Source organism: Dreissena polymorpha, chromosome 1 (assembly GCF_020536995.1).
Source record: "Dreissena polymorpha isolate Duluth1 chromosome 1, UMN_Dpol_1.0, whole genome shotgun sequence".
NCBI classification, from domain to species: Eukaryota; Metazoa; Mollusca; class Bivalvia; order Myida; family Dreissenidae; genus Dreissena; species Dreissena polymorpha.
The window spans coordinates 139,107,805-139,123,007 of NC_068355.1; the positions used below are offsets into that span (position 1 = coordinate 139,107,805).

Here is a 15,203-nt window from a genome sequence, read left to right on the forward strand (position 1 = left end):
TCATCATTATCATCATCATCATCATCATCATCATCATCATCATCATCAACATCATCATCATCATCATCATCATCATCATCATCATCATCATCATCATCATCATCATCATCATCATCATCATCATCATACTCATCATCATCCTCATCATCATCATCTTCATCATCATCATCATCATCATCATCATCATCATCATCATCATCATCATCATCATCATCATCATCATCATCATCATCATCATCATCATCACCATCATCATCATCATCATCATCATCATCATCATCATCATCACAATCACCACCATCAGCATCATCAGCATCACCACCACCACCACCACCATCAGCATCGTCATTATCGTCATCGTCACCACCACCATCAATTGTCCGAATTATCAGATTTCATTTTGATTCTTTTTTGTTAATCGACATAAGGTGAGAGACATTGCTTAGTGTACTTTGAAAGATGCGATGACTCGTAGTTTTAGATTGTGTTCAAGTGGTTGTCCGTGGTGCTAGTTCAGTTTATAATAACATGAATTTGGAAATTTACATGACCATGAAACAGGCAAATAACACGCAAATAACACGAGTGTTTATTAAAAATTAGATGAAATCAAACAACATATTTTCGTCCAATGTTTCCAAATATTTAACTGAGCACAACCGCCATGATTTAAGCAAAAATAAATGGGTCAAACATAATCATACAAAAACATGTACATTACACTTAAGAGATGAAACAGTTTAAAATAAATAGTCATTCAAAACAACAAAAGCTGTATAAATTGCGTGTAAAAAGTATTCTAGATAATTTTAACATATATAAAATATCACTTGTTGTCATTGACTATATGAAAGAAACAAAACACACCCAGAGTTATGACTAGCACAAAACTAGACAGTCAATACTATTGAAAGTGATTCATCCTAAAAAGTCGAAGCGAGCACTTAACACCCTTCCTGTCTTAACAACTCTTGCCTCAACACCGAGCTCAGTGTTACCGTAGATTAATTTTACGACGACTTCCTTCTCCTTAGTCGTCTGTGTATCAGGAAGATCCACAACAATTTTACCAAGTAAAGAGCAACCTTCCTCGTCTATGTAGAGTGGGTTCTTTTGAGGGCTCGTAAAGATTTTCACGGACATTTTTGTTTGGTGCGTATACAGTGGAAAGTATGTATGTTCTTCAAAAGTCATTCCGGCACACACTTCCGTGTCAACCTCAATGTGCTTATCAAAGTGATCTGCACATCGTTGTTCCCCATCGACTATCTTTAACTTTGAAATCATATGAATAGTTGGATCGAATATTGGCCAAATATCGGTACCATATGTAAATCTTGACATTCTGGCCACAATTGCAGTCGGGTTGTGGCCGAATAGCACCGCCCCTTTCAACACTGCAAGACTTGCCTCTTCTGGGCTGACCATTTGTTTGGACGGGAAACTCCTCTTCAAAGCGTTCTGCAGCATTTTTGATTCTGAGAATCCGCCGACCATTAGAATCATGTTTGCTCCTTGAACCTCTGGTCTTTTGAATATGTCAGTCAGATGGTTTACAATGTGATCAATAGTTTTCTGAAACAGAGCTTGGATTTGTGCCGGCCTCACTCTCATCTTGTCTCCAGTGAAGGTAACGTTGTCCTTTATATCCTGTTGTAGTAGCATACTCATTCTAAAATAATAAATAAACCGCTTATAGAATGGTAGAATAAAACTATAAATTACATATATTTACAAAAACAAAACACCAACACAGAACTCGTTGCATAACTAAAACATGAAACGTTTGTACTTCACAATTGTGTTACCAAATGGTAGATAGAGTCTTTATATTTTCAGACGGTGAACTTGATTACCAATAAAATTAACGCAGATTATAATTTGTAATTTACAGCTTACACATATCAAGCAAGTCCGGCAACTGACTTAGGCAAAAAGACATTAACTACTTCAAAAAATTCAGTACACTATATGAATTCCAGAGAAAAAGTGTCTATAAACCAATTCAATGTAGTAGAATTTAAAGATTCGAAAAACTTTCATTTGGCTTGTCATATAACGGTCTAATTATATATGGTATTTTTAAGCAAAAATCCAAGACCATTTTGAAGTAAATATATATTTGCCCATATTGTATGTTAACCATCATTTCAGCCTACCGAAAGTCTGTTCCGTGCACAGTTCGGTACGTCTCGTGAATAGCGATCGGCATGCGAAACACCGTCTTCGCTTCCGCATCTTCATTCGGCGACATGGTCTTCTTCTTCACCTCGAACTCTCGCATTAAATCTAAGAAGTCTCCCTTGTATGTCCTGTTTGATAAAATTGAAATGATTACCGAGACTGTAATATTCAAACATACAGTCCTCTTAATTATACTTGCACGAAGAAGAGTTCAGTTGATATTAGAAATTGTAGATTTTATGTCAATTTACTTTGAAATATTCTGTATACATGGTGATAAAAAGTTCGATTGTTTCGAGACAAAAACAGCTCGACAGTACATTGTCCCGCTGTAACTGATTCAGATAACTAAAATAGTGTCGAACCATATTTTGATTTATTTAAATGTGAATCGCCAGCCATCTCAATGTGTAATGTTTAGATGAGCGATGTAAATCCGATTTAATAACTACAGTAAGGTACGTACGTTTTGAATATTTGCATCACTTCCGGTCCGGTGACCTCTTCCAGGAAGCTGACGAAGGCCTTGTCGACGGTGGTGCCACCCCAAGGGCCTCCGTTTGCCTTGTACACTTCCTTCACCGTGCCGTCTGGCAGCGTCTCGTGCACGGTGATGTCGATAGTGCCACCTGGATTGTATTACAAATTAAGAAAATGCATTTCATTTTGTATGTGTTATTTGAAGCTATTCCAAATAAAGGGTGTTTACGAGCTACAGTGTTTATGAAAAACACAACTAAGTGGCATGGAAGGGCACTCTGTTTTATGAAGTTCTCTTCAATGTTCCCACAAATGTGTTAAGTTTCAATAAGCAATTATTTAATACTCAGCTGACATCGTACGGACAGAACAATCGTCGTATGCATATTCCATCATACTATGTGTAAAATATTGCGCCACCTTAACAAAACAGTGCAGAGTGTTGTGCCACCTTAACAAAACAGTGCAGAGTATTGCGCCACCTAAACACATTCAGAGTAAAGCACCGCCGTAAGAAAACTATTCACAGCATTGCGCCGCTTGAACAAAACAGTGCAGAATATAACGCCCGCATAGCAAAACAATGCAAAATATTGCGCCATCTGAACAAAACAGTGCAGATTATTGCGTCACCTTTATATTACAATGCAGAGTATTGTGCCACCTGAACATAACAGTGAAAAGAATTGCGCTCCCCTATTGCGCCACCTTAAGTGAACACGTCAGAGTATTAAGCCCCCTTAGCAAAACAGTGCAGAATATTGCGCCGCCTGAACATAACAGATCAGAGTATTGTGCCACCTTAACAAAACAGTGCAAAATAGTGCGCTCCCTTGACAAAAAAGTGCAGAGTATTGCGCTCTTAAACCAAACTGCAGAGTATTGCAGCATCTAAAGAAAACAATTTAGTGTATTTATCCCCTTAACCAAACTGCTAACAGTATTGCGCCACCTTAAGAAAACAATTCAGAATATTGCGCCACCTTAACAAAACGGTGCAGATTATTGCATCACTTGAAGAAAACAATTCAGAGTATTGCGCCCCCTTAACAAAACGGTGCATATTATTGCGCCACTTTAGGAAAACAACTCAGAGTATTGCGCCCCCCCTTAAAAAACGGTATAGATTATTGCGCCACCTTAAGAAAACATTTCAGAGTATTGCACCCCGTTAACAAAACGTGTAGAGTATTGCGCCCTTGAACCAAACAGTGCATAGTATAGCGACACGTGAAGAAAACAAATCAGTGTTTTTTCGCCCCCTAACAAAACTTTTCGCAGCATTTCGCCACCTTAAGAAAACAAATCAGAGTATTGCGCCCCTTTAACAAAACGGTGCATATTATTGCGCCACTTAAAAAACAATTCAGAGTATTGCGCCCCCTTAACAAAACAGTGCATATTATTGCGCCACTTTAAAAAAACAATTCAGAGTATTGCGCCCCCTTAACAAAACGGTGCATATTATTGCGCCACTTATAAAAACAATTCAGAGTATTGCACCCCCTTAACAAAACGGTGCAGATTATTGCGTCACCTGAACTAAACAGTGCAGAGTATTAAGCCACCAAAAGAAAACAGGTCAGTGTATTTTGCACAATAAAAAAAATGTTCACAGTATTGCCCCACCTGAAGAAAACAATTAAAGAGTATTGCGCCCCTTTAACACATCGAGGCAGATTATTGCTTCACTTGAAAAAAAAAACGATTCAGAGTATTGCGCCCCCTTAACAAAACGGTGAAGATTTTTGCGCCACTTGAATAAAACAATTCAGAGTATTGCACCCCTGTAACAAAACGGTGCAGATTATTTCGTCACCTGAACAAAACAGTGCAGAGTGTTGCACCCCTGAACCAAAAAGCGCAGAGCATTTCGCTACCTAAAGAAAACAAGTCAGTGTATTTTGCCCAATAAAAAAAAATGTTCTCAATATTGCGCCACCTGAAGAAAACAATTCAGAGTATTGCACCACCTGAACAAAATAGTAGTATTGCGCCTTTCTTAACAAAACACTGCAGAGAGACTTCTTGATCGTATATTACAACGGCTCCCTTAATTATTGGTTTCGATCTATCCTACAACTATCCTACAAACGTTGCAAATCTCTGGTTAACTCTGTCATCTGAAATATCAATGAACAACCTTACACACGAACTTGTGTGTACAACAAAAGGGATAAAGAACAACACTGCAGACCTCCGGCGTCCAGCACGAGGTAACGTTTCCCGGGCGCAAATGATTCAATGGACGCCTTTCCGGCCGAGCTGACCACCTTCTCCATGGGCAGATATCGGCAATACAGGGCGGCCGCTTCCGGCTCTAGAGCTAGCGAGAGATACTCTGACTCAATTCCCGCCTGCAAGAAAAGCAGGTATGCTTTCAAACCGGTTTAAGCCCGCAATACTCTGCATTGACGGTTCCAATGCAAAGATCCCACTTTATTATTGGTGTCCTGTTATTAAAGTAGTGGATAAAAATAAGAATTTCTCCCTTTCTAGAGTTTCTGGCGTGTAACGTTTACCTGTATGAAATACTACAATAGTTTGATTTGTTGTGTGTTGACGCAGCAGAACGTATATCCTTTCATATCGTCAATATTTTCATTAATCAATCTTAAGATGCTAAAAGTATAGCTATATTTTGCTATGTTGATGGACATAGTTTTAATCGTCCTTACACCTAATTTATTTACCAATATTTTGTAGATACACCTCTTACTGGGTAGTTTAATATCTTGTATAAATGCATCATGTTTATGTATATTTATATCTTATCCCCTAATCGTTTAAAGTTTAATTGTCTATCTGAGTATGTAAAATAGATTTAAATCTTTCTATACGCTTTTGGTTTATAATTAATTATGGGATTAACTGGTTCAAATCACCAAAGCTTTTTATGACGGTTCCAACTCAGTGATCCCAGTTTTTGGCCTGGGGCGAAGCCCCTAGGCCATAGTACTCATAACCGTTGATTTTGCTGGACATAACAATGTGATTTTCCTGTAAAAGACTTTTTTCGTCTAACCATTTGAATATTTAAGTGTGTTTGTCTTTGTTATTTAGCCCTTTTACATTAAGAGTACATATGTTCATATTCATACAAAAGGAGGAGAAATACATGCCACTTTTCTTGTTTCTAAAATTTTAAAATCATTTTGTAGAGCTAGATTATTTGTTGATACTAAATTATGCAAAATTATATTACGCTTTGACGTTAAAAACAATAACCTTCCATGTCCTACAGGTTGTTGATACATTCTGTTCATTAAATTGATCTACGTACTTGTTCATTTATTATGCCCCCCTTCGAAGAAGAGGGGGTATATTGCTTTGCTCATGTCGGTCTGTTGGTCGGTCTGTCGGTCGGTCCGTCCACCAGGTGGTTTCCGGATGATAACTCAAGAACGCTTGGGCCTAGGATCATGAAACTTCATAGGTACATTGATCATGACTCGCAGATGACCCCTATTGATTTTGAGGGTCACTAGGTCAAAGGTCAAGGTCACGGTGACCCAAAATAGTAAAATGGTTTCCGGATGATAACTCAAGAACGCTTAGGTTAGGATCATGAAACTTCATAGGTAGATTGATCATGACTCGCAGATGACCCCTATTGATTTTCAGGTCACTAGGTCAAAGGTCATGTCACTGACCCGAAATAGTAAAATGGTTTCCGGATGATAACTCAAGAACGCTTAGGCCTAGGATCATGAAACTTAACAGGTAGATTGATCATGACTCGCAGATGACCCCTATTGATTTTCAGGTCACTAGGTCAAAGGTCAAGGTCACAGTGACCCGAAATAGTAAAATGGTTTCCGGATGATAACTCAAGAACGCTTATGCCTAGGATCATGAAACTTTGTAGGTACATGTAGATTGATAATGGCTGGCAGATGACCCCTATTGATTTTCAGGTCACTAGGTCAAAGGTCAAGGTCACGGTGACTCAAAATAGGAAAATGGTTTCCGGATGATAACTCAAGAACGCTTATGTCTAGGATCATGAAACTTGATAGATACATTGATCATGACTCACAGATGACCCCTATTGATTTTCAGGTCACTAGGTCAAAGGTCAAGGTCACGGTGACCCATAATAGTAAAATGGTTTCCGGATGATAACTCAAGAACGCTTTTGCCTAAGATCATGAAACTTGATAGGTAGATTGATCATGACTCGCAGTTGACCCCTATTGATTTTCAGGTCACTATATCAAAGGTCAAGGTCACGGTGACCTGAAATAGTAAAATGGTTTCTGGATGATAACTCAAGAACGCTAATGGCTACGATCATGAAACTTCATAGGTACATTGATCATGACTTGCAGAAGACTCCTATTGATTTTGAGGTCACTAGGTCAAAGGTCAAGGTCATGGTGACCCGAAATAGTAAAATGGTTTCCGGATGATAACTCAAGAACGCTTATGCCTAGGATCATGAAACTTCATAGGTACATTGATCATGACTCGCAGATGACCCCTATCGATTTTTAGGTCAATAGGTCAAAGGTCAAGTTCATGTTGACCCGAAATAGTAAAATGGTTTCCGGATGATAACTGAAGAACGCTTATTCCTAGGATCATGAAACTTGATAGGTAGATAGATCATGACTCGCAGATGACCCCTATTGATTTTCAGGTCACTAGGTCAAAGGTCAAGGTTACGGTGACCTGAAATAGTAAAATGGTTTCCGGATGATAACTCAAGAACGCTTATGGCTATGATCATGAAACTTCATAGGTACATTGATCATGACTGGCAGATGACCCCTATTGATTTTCAGGTCACTAGGTCAAAGGTCAAGGTCACAGTGACAAAAAACATATTCACACAATGGCTGTCACTACAACGGAGAGCCCATTTGGGGGGCATGCATGTTTTACAAACAGCCCTTGTTACAATGGTACTATGCCCTGTCTTCATTTAAATTGATCTTGATACCATTTTTTAAACATTTCATTATCATTTACTCTTTGCTTTCCGCGTGGTAAGACCACCATTGTTAAATTAATGATTAATTTAGTGAATTAGTTAAATGTGTTTGAATATCGTTCCAAAATATTTTATAACACTTGTTAGTAATGCTATCAGATCCCGAACTTTTGTTATTTTGCATTTCTTTAAGAGCTAGTCCACATTCATATTCAGTTAGTAATCCGTCACATACTTCTTTTTCCTCTTCATTTAAAGCATGATGTGTTTTTTTACAGAGGGTGTTATTTTCGACATTCTTTCGTTTATAGTGTTTCAAAAAATAGGCTTGTTCTATTATTTGCACAATATTCATATTTAGTTTGTAATCCTTCACATACTTGTTAAACTCGTCCTTTAAAGCATGATGTGTTATTTTACAGAGGTTGTTATTTTCGACATTCTTTCGTTTATAGTGTTTCGAAAAATAGGCTTCTATTATTTGACTTTTATTTGTTATGTCTTTGCCATTAACTACTAGTCTGTGTATAGTTTTGTGTTTGCTTCTACGTTTTAAAATGTTTGTACAGTATTTTGTATTGTTTTCATTGTGTTCAACATGATGTGCCTGGCTCGAAGTATTATGCCATTGAGGTGTGTGTGTGATAAATTCCTTCTATTATAATTTTTTTTGTAAGAATTTCCTTCTTCAATGGAGGTGGTATAATTTGTGTTTCTTTTATGCATCTGTTTTTCAAGTGCTTCAATGACTTTTATGGCTTCATTTTCAAGTTTGTGTGTTTCTTTTTTTTAGCTTACCTGAGAACAACGTGCTCATGGTGAGCTTTTGTGATCGCCTTTTGTGCATCGTCTGTTGTGCAGCGTCAACATTTACCTTGTTAACACTTTAGAGGTCACATTTATTTCCAATCTTCATGAAACTTGGTCAGAACATGTGTCCCATTAATATATTGGACGAGTTCGAAAATGCTTCTTGTTGTTGAAAAACCTGGGTGCCAGGGGGCGTGACAGTTTTCCTAATATGGCTATTGTAAAACCTTGTTAAGACTCTAGAAGTTACATTTTTTGTCCAATCATCATGAAACTTGGTCGGAACATGTGTCCCAATAAAATCTTTGACAAGTTCAAAAATGGTTCCGGTTGGAAGAAAAACATGGCCGCCAGGGGGCGGGGCAGTTTTCCTATTATGGCTATAGTAAAACTATTTCACACTGTAGAAGTCAAATTTATTGTCCAATCTTCATGAAACTTAGTCAGAACATTTGTTCTAATGATATCTTGGACGAGTTCGAATATGGTTCCGGTTGGTTGATAAACATGGCTGCCAGGTGGCGTGGCAGTTTTTCCTTAAATGGCTACAGTAAAACCTTGTTAACACTCTAGAAGTCACATTTTTAGTCCGTCAGAACATGTTTCCCAATAAAATCTTAAACGAGTTCGAAAATGGTTCCAGTTGAATGAAAAAAATGGCCGCCAGTGGTCGTGGCAGTTTTCCTTATATAGCTTTAGTGTATAGTAAAACCTTTTTTACACTCTAGAAGTCACATTTATTGTCCAATATTCATGAAACTTAGTCAGAACATTTCTTCATACCATATCTCGGATGAGTTTGAAAATGGTTCTGGTCTGTTGAAAAACATGGCTGCCAGGGGGCGGGCCAGTTTTCCTTACATGGCTATAGTAAAACCTTGTTATAACGCTAGAAGTCACATTTGTGGTCCAATGCCTATGAAACTTGGTCAGAATATTTGTACTAATGATATCTGGGCTCAGATCGAAAATGGTTGAGGTCCGTTTAAAAACATGGCCGCAATGGGGCGTGGAATTTTTTCTTAAAAGGCTATTTAGTAATGTTAACACTAGAAGTCACACTAATTATCCAATCTTTATGAAACTTGATCAGAACATTTGTTCTAACAATAGCTCAGCTGAGTTTGAAAATGGTCATGATTCGTTGAAAAATATTGCCGCCGGGGGGGGGGGGCACTTGTCCTTATATGGCTTAAGTGAAAACTTGTTGACGCTATATTAGCCTTATTTATTGGCCAATCTACATGAAACTTGGTCAAAACATTATTTTGTCCCAATGAAATGTTAGCGAAGATTGAAACTGGGTCATATTAGCTTAAAAACTAGGTCACTAGGTCAAATATATAAAAAAAAACATGTTGAAAGTCAATTTTTTTGGTCTAATCTTCATGAATCAGCTTGCATTTGTCCAGAATAGTCTAGTTCCTTTTGCTCTCAGGTGAGCGCCTTAAGTATCTTGCCTTTAATTATTTCCCATAAGGTGTTTGGATTTGCATCTTTGTTATCTTAAACTGTATTGGTTATAACCTGTTATATTTGTGTTTGATATTGTGTATCTTTTCAGGAGCTATTATTTACTTTTTAAGTACCTTTGGCCTCTTTCAAGTTGTATTTCATGCAGTTAAAGTTCAACTATCGAGTGATCAGTCATAAATCCTGGTTTTATGTTGCATGTGTCGATAATGTTGCAAATAGACTCGCATATTTAAAAAAATCGTATCTCCAAAATATTGCTGGTTTTGTGTTTGAGTGCTAGGTGAATTTTCTTTCATTATGATTAACTGTATGCCATATGTCTATCAAATTGTAGTTTTCAATTATGTTATTCAAAATGTTCCTTTTTTTGGAGTGAGCATAAAGATTTCCATTTCTTTTATCTCTAAAAATGGGTTAAGAACATTATTGAAATCCTCTCCGACTATAATGTTCTTATCTAGGTTATTTATTATAACATTTGGATTCATCTATGTTCGGACCGTAAACGTGCATTAATGTTTATTGTGTTTCGTGTATTTTTATATCTATACTTGCTTGTCTGCCAATCATTATTTCGTTCAAGTAATCCACTGTTATTCCTGTATGACTTTTACTCAGACAAGCGATGCCTTGTTTATTTGTATGTTGTCCGCTAAGATAAATATCTCCGTCCCAACCACTTTTCAATGTTTTTGCTAAGGTATGTTTTAGGTGACTTTCCTGTATAAAAAAGACATATATTACTTTTTTTTGTCTAACCATTTGAAACTTTTAGTGCATTTGTCTTTGTTATTTAGTACATATGTTAATACTCACACAAAAGGACGAGAATTGCATGATACCATTCTTGTTCTAAACATTTTAAAATCATTTTGTAGAGCTAGATTATTAGTTAAAAGTTCATTATGTCAAGTTATATTAAGCTTTGATGTTAAATACAATTACATTCAATGTTCTACAGGTTGTTGATACATTGTGTTCATTAAATTGATCTCAGCACTAAGTACTTGTTCATTTATTACGATGGTATTGGTAACTTTGCCCTGCCTTCAGATTGATCTCAAAACCATTTTCAAACATTTCATTATCATTAGCACTTTCCTTTCAAAATGCTATCATTGTCATTATATTGACTGAAAATAGTCTACCAGTCACACATAACTTAATTAATATCTCCCTTTTTAGCTCGACTTTTAGAACATAACAAGAGCTATTGTCATAGCCAGGTAGTCGGTGTTCGCGTTTGTTTAGTTGTCTGTAAATGTCAATTTCCGCAAAGACTATCAAAGATATCCTCTTCAACTTTACAATACTTGCTCAATTTCGCCTGTTAAGTCCATACTGACAAGGCTGGTTACCATGTGACCTATATTTATGGAATTATCTGCCCTTGTTTTGACTTAGTACATAGAAATATTGTCAAATTCTCAACAAAAAACTTAATTTTCTCAAACATTGTCCAACCTTTCAACTTGACAGTCTGCATACTTATATAATATGATGACATGCAACTTCTGACAAAAGCACATAACTTTATCCTTCATATTTGACTAGTTATTACCGACTTACAATTTCTCAAACACTATCGAAGCTTTCAACTTCGAAGTCTATGCACTTGTAGAATATCAACACCTTCATCTACTGACAACAGAAGACAACTATTCACCATTTTGTAAGAGTTATTCCCCTTTTCCGACTCCAATTTCTCAATCATTAAAAGCTTTCAACTTGAAATTCAACACTCTAGTAGAATGATTATGTGATGACCTACTTCTATTGACATGAGGAAACTATTCCTCTTTTTGGATTTGAAACTTAGTCTGTGTCAAGCACTTGTATTCCAGCGTCCTGCACCCGATGGCAGTGCTCTTGTCAACACTTGATACTGCTTGTCCAGAGTATAAATGAAAAGCTTGACATCCGATTAACACTTCAGTTAAAGAAACCTAGCCTTACTTATGAATCTTCCTCTTCATCTCTTGAAAATGTTTGACTGTAAAATACAACCATAAATCTAATATTTAATTTAAACTTTTTCATACATACATTGTCTTTATGCCCCGAAGGCAGGCATATGGTTTCTGAACTGTCTGTCCGAAAAATTATACTTTTGCCATAACTTCCATACTACAGAATATTTTTTTCACTTGATATTTGTACACAACTCTTCTTTGATCAACACCTTCCCACGGACATATTTCTTGATGACCTTGGCCCTTGAACTCAAAAGTCAAAGCACCCAATAACTTAACATTCACCATAACTTTGTGGTTCATGATTGGATTTACTTTATTTTTGTCCATAACTCCCCTTTTGACAAGACCTTCCCATTGACCTATTTTATGATGACCTTGACCATTGAATGACCTTAGCTTAAAGGTCGAAGTGTTTAAAACTAGATAGACATATTAAGCACGAGTAACATATTAACCTTCAACTTCATACCATCAGCATACATGTACACTGTATCTGGCAGCAAAATAGCGTGGATCCGTTTACATTTACTTCAGTTTAGTCACTACACTTCTTTCCAAGCACCCTAAATCTAGCCCTAGGCCTTCAGCGCCTACGGCGCTTTGATTATCATGTAATGTTTATAGTTGGAGCTTTGATAAAAAAGTAGTGAATTAGAACAGGAATGTCTCTCCTGATAACATATCGGGAGTTTTACTGTTTCCTATGTTACATAACACATTAGCCAAGTTCCCGGTTGCATATACAACACAATAAAAAAAATGAAAATAACCTCGGCCACCGCATTTGAAAGGTCAATGCAAATTATTGTAATATTCCGGAAATCACGCACGTACCTTTTTATGTTCAGAGCGTTCAGGGAGGTGTGGTAGTTTTTCAAGCAATCGCCAATTCAATAAAGAACAATATTTCAACAGGATAACATTATTATTCAGGTGTTATTGTGCGGAAGTTTTACGGTAGAACTAACTATAATTATACTATTATATAACTATAAGTACTGCATTTTAAATTTACATATCAAAGTTCTTTAGAATACGAGTATGAGACCATAAGTTCTTTGGCATTCGTACCTCGACAGCGGCCTCTCTCATAAACTGCTTGGCGGAGTCGTCCCATATCGCGGGCACAGTGAGCACCCAGTGCATCTCACCTAACTTCAGACCCTCTCCCGTTGTAGCGTGCATTTCCAGCAGATGGTCCTTCAGGTAGCGGATGCAGGCAGAGAACACCTTGTGTGCAGGCATCTTGAGACCCTTGTCGTCCGTGAGCTTGGTCGTGCGTGTGAGGTTCTAAACGGTGGAGTAGAAATGTTGAAATGTTTAAGGACATTTGTGTTTGTCTTCCACATTAACGTGTACCTTCTACCGGGCATAGCTTGGATTTATGTAGACAACGCTTAAAGAATATAATGTTAATATTAACTCTACATCCGATGTAAAAATTGCTTTTTCTATGTCTCTGAATAATATTATTCTTTGAAAATAAGTGTTTATGAATTTAATCAATTAAGTTCCCAAATTCGTGGAAATACGCACCTTATTTTCATACAGCAGCATTTTGAAATGCTTGAAGTAGAACCAGCGGGTATGTTGATCGTCCATTGCTAGTTTCATATACTTCTCCTCAGCGTTATATCCAAAGCTGTGAAAGTTTCCTTCGGGGGAGAATAGGACACAAGACGGGGTTTTCATGGACAGTAGATTGGTCGAGCCTCCCTGAGACTTCCATTGGTTGGTGAAGATTTTTAGAGGATTTTTCAGGAACTCGTCGCGAAACGAGAATGCGTAGCCGGAGTATGTAGTGCCGAAGTCTATTGCGGCCACTTGGAGCCTGTCTTTGGTGGCTTGTACAGATACTGGAAGTGCGCTGGCCATATCTATGTACAAAAATCTGTGCGAATATGTTAGGAACACCTGTCAAATTGATTCACATAGCATATTCTTCATGCTCGATATTGTTATTTATTTTTATAAAGTATATTGGTTTAAACTGTTTATTTTAAGTAGCTTACGTCAAAAGCATGATAATTGGTGTTGTAGTTTTTGTTTCGGGATTGATAGTCCTTCTACGCCCGAGGTTACTTAAGTACTACGTATTTTGAATGAGGTGATCTATATCTATGGTTCAAAATACTTATGCACAAGCTTGATTTTACCACTATACTACTTTTCAAGTAACAACAAACTTTCCTACTATTTTGCAATATTTTTGTAATGAAGTAATTCTTGAATATTCAATATTGCTGTTAAACATAACAAGCTGAAAAAATATGACCGCAAAGGACATAGCAAATATGACCTGCTTTCTCACGTGTTATTACTCTGCTCTTATAAATATTACAAATCTGACCTAATCATGTGTTGTATATTACCTGTTTCAGAGTTCAGAATAAATTTTAACGCTTGCCACAGTCACATGTAAACTTTGAAAATATATATTTAAACAATGCGATACGATTTTCAATATTTAACATTTAAGTTTTACTTTCGATTTAAATACACCATACTTTCGATTTGGCCTATAGTATATACAATATTCAGTTTTCAGGGTATACGTAAGGAACATACATCTAGCTAACCTAATGTACTTATTTAGCTATTCTATCAATTTGCAACAATTTTGAATGAATTATATATATAGTTGAATATTCAAATATGTTGACGCATCTAAAGAGTTTAAGAAAATATCTGAGAAAATAAAAAAGGACATATAATCTACCTTCTCATGTGCTATTTGGTACACTCCATCTGGATAAAAACTAGACTAACACCTACAACATATTAAGTGTTTTTTTTGGTTTGTTTTGATTTAGAGTTAAAAATAAATGTTTACACTATCTTAGTCTTAAATATATTTAGATGTGCAGTATAATTTTACTTTCGATTTCAATAAACCGTACTTTCGGTTTGGCCAAGTATATACAATAATCAGTGTTCAGGTTATACGCAGGAAACCTACGACGCATTAATCTAGTGTTCAATATACGGCCGTGCGGGCGACCGTGTTATCGATATTTTATTTTTCCAAACAAGGAAGTGTGTTAAAGCGGATTTTGTTTCAATATCGTCAAATATAAATCTTGATTCTAATTTCCGTTCTGATTTTGAGGGCATTTTACATTTGCTACACATACGCAACGAAATACTATATTTTAAACAGCTTTGAAAATAATATTTAAACTATAATTATTAACAAATAAATTTTCATCAACATACGACTTGTTGAATTAAACAAATATTGATATTAAATATCTAATCTAGAATTCTCATTATTCAAATAAAGCATGTCTCAAAAGGGGCGCTAACCCGAGGAACTTAAATTTAACATATTCATTACCCGT

General features: G+C 36.5%; 1 protein-coding gene and 1 long non-coding RNA gene across 8 annotated transcripts in view; one reads left to right on the forward strand and one right to left on the reverse strand.

The window, feature by feature from the left end:
* Window positions 1-10,885, forward strand: part of LOC127852176 (uncharacterized) — a 173,818-nt gene extending 162,933 nt beyond the window's left edge. Inside the window, exon 2 of the long non-coding RNA XR_008036109.1 lies at window positions 7,409-10,885. This is a non-coding gene — a long non-coding RNA (uncharacterized LOC127852176). The remainder of the gene's footprint in view (window positions 1-7,408) is intronic.
* LOC127851880 (heat shock 70 kDa protein 12A-like) overlaps window positions 1-14,767 on the reverse strand; it is a 112,040-nt gene extending 97,273 nt beyond the window's left edge. For 2 of the 7 annotated variants that reach the window (XM_052385856.1, XM_052385886.1), the window contains exon 1: window positions 14,582-14,767. In XM_052385856.1, the coding sequence (XP_052241816.1) occupies window positions 14,582-14,589 (8 nt within the window). In that variant the 5' untranslated portion in view covers window positions 14,590-14,767. Of the gene's footprint in view, window positions 1-683; window positions 1,673-2,159; window positions 2,313-2,650; window positions 2,814-4,861; window positions 5,022-12,933; window positions 13,153-13,398; window positions 13,754-14,212; window positions 14,512-14,581 lie in introns of those variants that run through there. The other 5 variants (XM_052385933.1, XM_052385915.1, XM_052385833.1 and 2 more) reach the window with 4 other exon arrangements.
* Window positions 14,768-15,203: the final 436 nt, after the last annotated feature.